Genomic DNA, 7,459 nt, shown 5'->3' on the forward strand with positions numbered 1-7,459 from the left:
AAAGATGTGCAGGCTAGGTGGATTCGCCATGCTAAATTACCTGTAGCATTCAGGGATGTATAGATTAGGTGGGTTATGGGGGATGGATCGGGGTGGGATGCTCTGAGGGTTGGTGTGGGCTTGTTGGGCCAAAGGGCCTGTTTCTGCACTGTAGGGATTCTATCTATCCTAGCAAGCACCTTCATGATTTCAAAGGCATCGATCAGGTCACCTCTTTCTCTTTTTTTAAAGAGTAACAGCCTGACCCTTTATGAGAGAGGGGGGGAAATATACAGATCAGTTTAACCTTGCAATAATGACCCTGTACACCAGCACAGCATGCCACCAAGATGTTATACATTGCATCACAAGACTTAGATTTGTACTTGTAAGTCTTCTGCACAGGAGGCTTCTCATCACAGGTCAAAGACAGCAAACGTAAATATGACAGTTACGCATACATTTACACAGGTAAAAGCAGCCCGTAGAGAATGATACACAGCATAACTCAAGAAAGCAAAGGGAAAATACACTTGTACAGAAACTTGCATATGGTTTGCTTAGCTCATTGTAAACCTTAGTTATTACATTAATTGTCCAGTACATAACTGAAGCTGGACAGGAAACAAAAACATTTGCACTTTTTTTGAATAATAAACACCATCATGGTCAGTTTTGGTGCCTTATTGCAATAATCCACAATAAATGTCTTGTGGAGGGACAAGAGGTATATCACATTATTCAATGAATGTCTGAGGCTGCAAAGTTCCAGGTTTGATCCACCATTCAATGTTGAGTTATTGCTTTGATACTCTGGAATTTGACAGGGAAAGAAAAAGCACAGTCACAATTCTCACTCATAGAAGATGCCACTGGACAGAATTCAGAGTGCATGTAGACTCTGAACAAGAGCAGGATCAGGTGGGTAAATGTCACTTGGGTGAGGTACTGCAGTATAACATATGGATTCACAGAGCAAAGACTGAACACTGTCAATTAACTAAAAAATCAAACTAGACTGATCACGAGTTAGTGTTCTATTACCTCTGATTCCTGTCATTCAGAGCAGACACCTGGTTTACATGTGCATAGGTCACTAAAAGTGGCAGGACAGGTAGAGCAAGCAGTTAATAAAACATACAATATCCTAGGCTTTATGAATAGAGGCATAGAGTACAGGAGCAAGGTGGTTATAATGAACAAGACACTGGTTCAGCCTCAGATGAAGTATTGTGTACAGTTCTGGGCACAATATAGACAGGATGTGAACCCATGAAATGCGTGCAGAAGAGGCTTACGGAAATAGTTCCAGGGTTGAGAAACTTCAGAGATGAAGATAGATTGGAGAAGTTGGGACTACTTTCCTTGGTGAGAACACTAAGATTTGCTAGAAGTTTTTTTAAATCCTTGAGGTGAAGCAGAGGGGTAGTGGGGCTAGACAGAGTAGATAGAGAAAAATTGTTCCTTCTCGTAAAAGAATTGAGAATGAAAGGGCACAAATTTTTTGCAAAAAAATTCACAGTAATCAGGATCTGGAATGCACTGCCTGAACGTATGATCAAGGCAGATTCAAGAGGGTGCTGGATGATCACTTAAATAGAAAAATTTAAATAGAAAAAAATGTGCAGAGTTATGGGGGAAAAGGCAGGAGAATGACACTTGAATCATAATGCTCCTTCAGAGAGTCGGTGCAGACACAACGGGCTGGATGGCCTCCTGCATCATAACAACTGTGTGAGAGAGAACCCTTGAATCTGTTTCATTTTGAAGTATGAAATGTTGGTACATACACACCTATTAATCAAACTGCCTGTTAAATAGGTAACCACTGCAACAGTCTGCCAACTGTACGACATCTTACCATTTTATATCAGACCAATTTGGAAAATGTGTCACAAATGGCTTCTTTAAAAAGGATAAAATGTGGTAACTTTTTTTGTACAAAAAAGTGCCTGTTTTACAGTAGTTTAAAGTCAAAGTCTCTTTCGTTCCTGAGCCACATTGTTTTACCATTCATATTATAAATCCTCTAAATTGAGTTTATTTTCCAATCACCTGAATTAATTCCCTCTCAAATGAAAACAACCTGCTTCAGTGGCACATTCTCCAATATGGTTATGAATTAACAAGCAGGCTAAGAATTCTGCTGAGAAGGCTTTGACCCCAGAACTATTTGTTCCTCAAACTCCAATTATCCCATCCTATGTACATTTATCCTTTTGCCTATACAGAAATCACAAAATGTGTCTTATGCGCTTCAGAGAGGAAATCTTACCTGTACTCATGCTGACTTTTTTTTTGCCTCATTAGGAATAATTTTGCCTCCAAGATCTATCATAAGTATTTACACTAAGTCAATCTTTGCCAGAACCTTAAACTACAGAACTGATTACCTCATTCAACTTTCCTATCCGCAAACTATGGACTTTTCAAACCAACTCTCCAAATTCTTTCCAACTTTGGTGCTGTGTTGTAGAGTATGCTTTGGTTTCTTTAACTGGGGTTCATATAAATTCCCTCCTTCCCTGTACTTAAAAGCATCCTCAGTTAAGCTCCATCCACAGCTTTGTGTCCTGATTCCTTGGCCTTTGCCAAAAACATCCCAGAGGTGTTGGGAGGCGTACAAGATTGGTTCAAGACAAGGCTGGTTGCCAGTTTACCGTCCCTGCTGGTGAAAAGCTCTTTTTACATCTGCCTGGCATCCAACCTTGCAACTCAGCAGAAATTAGGAATTCAGTGTATAGATATTCACAGATTTAAACCTAGCCCTACCAACATGCCATAGCACTGGATGTTGATGCTCCTGGCAGAAGAGTTATGTTCGCTTTTGAGCCAGTGCAGCAATTTTGCAACTTTATAAAAACAAAGATAGAACGCCTACACCACAGAAAGCCATTCAAGCCCATCATATCCCTGCTGACTGTATGCAAGATCAACTCAGCTAGTCCCACTCCCCCACAACCCTGCATATTTTCTCTCTCCAGAAGTCTGCCTAAATTCCTTCTGAAAGCACTGATTGACTTCTTCTCCACCACACTTTCAAATCGTAATCCTGCACTGAAAAAAGTGTTTTTCATCTATTGACTTTATCTTTTTTCCCAATCACCTTAAATTCTCCCTATCTTGTTAGATCTGAGCTGCAATATTGTGTACAGTTGGGGGTGCCATGTCATAGGAAAAATGTGAACGCAGTGGAGACAGTTCAGAGGCAATTTACAAGAATGATTCCAAGAATGAGAAGTTTCAGCGATGAGCATAGATTGAAGAAGTTGGGACTGTTCTCCTTGGAGAGAAGGCAGCTGAAAGGAGATTTGATAGAAGTTTGCAAAATCATAATAGGGTTTCAGAGCGTAGATGGGGAGAAGTGGTTCCAAACCATAAAAGAAAAAGGATTGAGAGATCATAGATTTAAAGTGAGATGCAAACAAAGTAAGTGAGAAAAGAAGATTCCAGACAGTGAATAGTTAGGGTACGGAATGTACTGAAAAGGTGATGGAGGTAAGTTCAACTGAAGTATTCACAAGGACATTGGATAATTATTTGGATAGAAATGGTGAGCAGGGATATGGGGGAAAAAGCAGGAGATTGGCACTAGGTAATAGAACCAGTGCAAGCATGATGGTCCAAATGGCCGCTTTCTGCGCCATAACAATTGTGATTCTATCTACTCAGTCAGACATGTTCTGAATACCCCCAAATCTCATCTCAACATTGTTTTCTCTAAGCTTCCATCCACAAATTGAAATTCCTTATCTGTAGAACCACTTTCAATTTTTTTTCTACACCCTGTCTAAAACTTTAACATCCTCCATAAAGTGCAGAGTCTGGAATCGGACAAAATACTCTACTTGACCCTGGATTAGCTCTTTAAGCAGGTTTGTCTTAAGTTACTTGCTTTTAAAGTTAGGATCCTGTATGCCTTTTGTTAACCACTTTCTCAACTTGTCCAGCCACCTTCAGCAATTTGTGTACATGTACCCTGGAGGTGTCTGATGTAAAAGAACAGGAAATCCTGCGTGAACTTTCTCTTTCCCAAGCCCAATGCGAGCCCAAGCCCAGTGTCTTATGTGATATCAGCAGAAAGCAAAATAATCAGTCCTGGAACCTCTCAGGTAACTTGGTCACTACAGTTCACTGCCACACTAGACAGTAGACCTAACAATTGAGCAACCAGAAAAAAACCTATTCAAAACCTTCCATAGAATCACTGATGTTCACAGAACAGGAGGTGTCTGTGAATCCTCTAATGCCTTTGGAATGTTTCTACCATGCTGCTCTCTCCCTGTAGCCCTGGATCTTCCTCAGTCTCAAATATTAACCCACTCTTACTTTGTACAATGACCTTGAAGTGCAAATACTCCCTGGAGTTAAAACAAAATGCATGTCCCAACAGCTGGACAACATCCCAACAAGATCAATAAAGAGATCCGAATATTTACCTAGATGATTCTTTCAAATAACCCCCCATGAATAATCTGTCAGCTTAATATACTCCGAGCAAGACACAAACAATGTGGGAACAAGGCATCAGGGCAGAAAAACCCCTCCCTTGTTAGAACCGAATGAAATTATGCATGTCTGCTTATTCTCTTCAAAATACCTCCAAACTGGACACGTAATTCAGGTCACAGCCGCAACTACACCTGATAATTGTGGCACAGTACAGCAGTGAACACTAATTGTCCCCATTTTCTCACCCCCAGGAGTGGTAACTTCTGCTATGGCTCCATAGACACCGTACTAGCAAACAACTATACCTCGCCTCAAGTTGCCATTTTCCAGGTGCAAGCACAGATTGCAGAATGGCAAGGTATTTAACCATAAGGATGATCACAGCTAATATTGTTCCCTTCCACCTCCAACCCCAACAACATCTACACTTGCTCACTGAAGTTAATTAGAGTTCATTAGATTAACAGGCATGATTAATACTCCTCTATGTTGGCCAGGAAACTATTCTGGCAGGGGTTCCATTTCTTGGATGTATTTTTGAACAGTTGTTGGTGGGATTGAGTTCAGCAGGTGGGCTGAGACCTTACAGTCTAGGCCGGGCAGGAGGACAGTTTTCAAGGTCATATCAATCAAATTAACATGGCAGGACACAAACACTCAACCATAAAGTTTTAGTCCATTACTATCATTATACTCCCCAGCAACCTTATTCCTTAAGCTTGAATGAATTTACATTCAATTTCAGCCACGCAAACAATCCACAATGAAGACTGCTTTATAAATACAAAAGGTGGTACTGGGAAAAGCCTATTCAAAACAATTTGCCACCCTATCCCTGTAACCCTGCATTTCCTATGGCTAATCCACCTAACCTACACATCCTGGCCACTATAGGCAATTTAGCATGTCCAATCCAGCTAACCTGCACATCTTTGGACTGTGGGAGGAAACCAGAGCACTCGGAAGAAACCAACGCAGAGAGGCGAAGAACGTGCAAACTCCACATAGACAGTCGCCAGAATTAACGAATGGGGACTTGTCTGCTATGTACAGTATGGTTAAATTATGCCTTTAAATAGTTGAGCCATTGGGGAGCCAAATGCATGTAGATATGTGTGAATAGAATGCAGTGATGCCTAACAAGATCCAACATGAACTCAAAAGTTATGATGCCTGAACTCCAGTAAGTCCAACAAAATTAACACTAATTACTTGTCTATATTTAGGATAAATTATGTTTTTTGACTAACAGATATAATCAACAATGTGGATAAAGTGGCATTTTGTGTAAGACAATGAATGAAAAATTTAACAGTCACCCGATAGCATTTTTAGAAGAATTTCAATAGACAGAACAAAGCAGATTCACAATCAAGTACTTGAGATGACATTAAAACTGCAAAGTAGACCTGAAGTAGGTTAGTAAATTTCATCAGAATTCCGAAGATTTTACCTTAAATTCATATTGGTACTGGATACCAATGAGTTTTGCTACAAAAACAAAAACAAAAACAAAAACAAATTGATGGAAAAACTCAGCAGGTCTGGCAGCATCTGTGGAGAGAACTTTGTAAGCAGAAAGCAAACAATCAGTTCTGGAACCTCTCAGGTAACTTGGCCACTACATTTCATTTCCAAACTAGACAGTGCACTTATCAGCTGTGCTATCAGAAAAAAAATTCAAAACCTTCCATAGAATCATTGAGGTTCACAGAATGGGAGGCAGCTCCACTGTACATTAAAAGGAGGTTTTATTTGAAGTCTATTTCTGAATACAGTTTTTCAAACCAACAATGGAACTGTTTCTTTTTCAAGTAAGGGTCAGTCCGTCATTTTTACTGGCTGTTTGGAATGCACTATATACATGAATGTCTGTGCAATATTAAAGTCAGGAGGCAGGCCACCCTCTTTGTGCATCTCCACATGTTTAATCATAAGGTTCAAGGTGGGACAGTATTTCTGGCAAACCGTGCAGCAATACATAAGGGCACCTGAATGGGTCTTCAGATGGTTTTTAACAGTCGATCGCCCCCTGAAGAACTTGTGGCACAGTTTGCATTCATAGGGCTTCTCTCCTGAGTGGATTCGGAGATGATACTGAAACTCACTAGAATGGGAAAACCTCTTCCCACAAAACTCACATTCATACCAGTTCCCTTTAGAGTTGGCTTTGCCTTGGTTTGAGGGAAGGGTCAGAACAGTCTCTTGGTGCACACCAGGCACATGTCCATCACTTGTAGATTCATCTGATGGCGTTGTTGTTAACGTCTTTTTGAGCCACTGGTGTGGAGTAGTTAGACCTTTTGTGCCATCTAAGTTATGTCTCTTATGTATCTTCACATGATTTTGATAAGAGGCTTCTAACCGAAACTTTTTATTACAGAAATTACATTCGTATAAATACTCCATACCCTGGTGCGAAGCCATATGTTGCTCTAGAACAGTTCGATCTACAAAGCTATTACCACATACAGAACAGGAAAAGATTGATATATTCATGTGGGATAAAACATGCCACATTAGGCTGCAGACTGATCTAGATGGCTGCTCACAGACACAACAGGAGAGACTTTTCATGTTGAGATGGGAAAGGATATGCTCTTTCACAGCAAGATAGTCTTTAGTCACGGTCTTTCCACAGACAGCACAAAACAGTTCTGTGGGAGAGCCACCAAAATTAGCTTCAGCAGGCAGGATGGTATTTGGTTGGACAATAATGTTAGTATCATGTGGCTTCCCTTTCCTGTGTCCAGCCACTTGCCACTGCGTTACAAATTTCATTTCACACATGTCACATGAGAAGAGAAAAATTCCGACGTGAGACAAAACATGGGTGATTCGAGAGCTCCTGTCAGTGAACTTGGCGCCACACACTGTGCACAGCCCCTCTTTTGCATCAATGTGGAGTTTACCATGTTGCCTAATCATTCCTATGTTGGCTGGTAAGACCTTGCCACATACCTGGCATGGCATACTCTTACCTTCACCATTACTATCCTTAATACAGACAAGATTGTCATCTTCGCTG

General features: G+C 40.6%; 1 protein-coding gene across 1 annotated transcript; it reads right to left on the minus strand.

The window, feature by feature from the left end:
* Window positions 1-6,173: 6,173 nt before the first annotated feature.
* LOC125487392 (zinc finger and BTB domain-containing protein 39-like) lies at window positions 6,174-7,453 on the minus strand. Its single transcript, XM_048618796.1, has one exon. It carries the CDS (start codon window positions 7,402-7,404, stop codon window positions 6,253-6,255), a length of 1,152 nt encoding a protein of 383 aa, XP_048474753.1. The 5' UTR covers window positions 7,405-7,453; the 3' UTR covers window positions 6,174-6,252.
* Window positions 7,454-7,459: the final 6 nt, after the last annotated feature.

This window comes from Rhincodon typus, chromosome 41 (assembly GCF_021869965.1).
Source record: "Rhincodon typus isolate 14 chromosome 41, sRhiTyp1.1, whole genome shotgun sequence".
Lineage (NCBI taxonomy): Eukaryota > Metazoa > Chordata > Chondrichthyes > Orectolobiformes > Rhincodontidae > Rhincodon > Rhincodon typus.

What these genes read in the sequence shown, in the direction of transcription:
- LOC125487392 (XM_048618796.1), bottom strand. Translation starts at nt 7,404, where the DNA reads ATGCCATGCCAGGTATGTGGCAAGGTCTTACCAGCCAACATAGGAATG.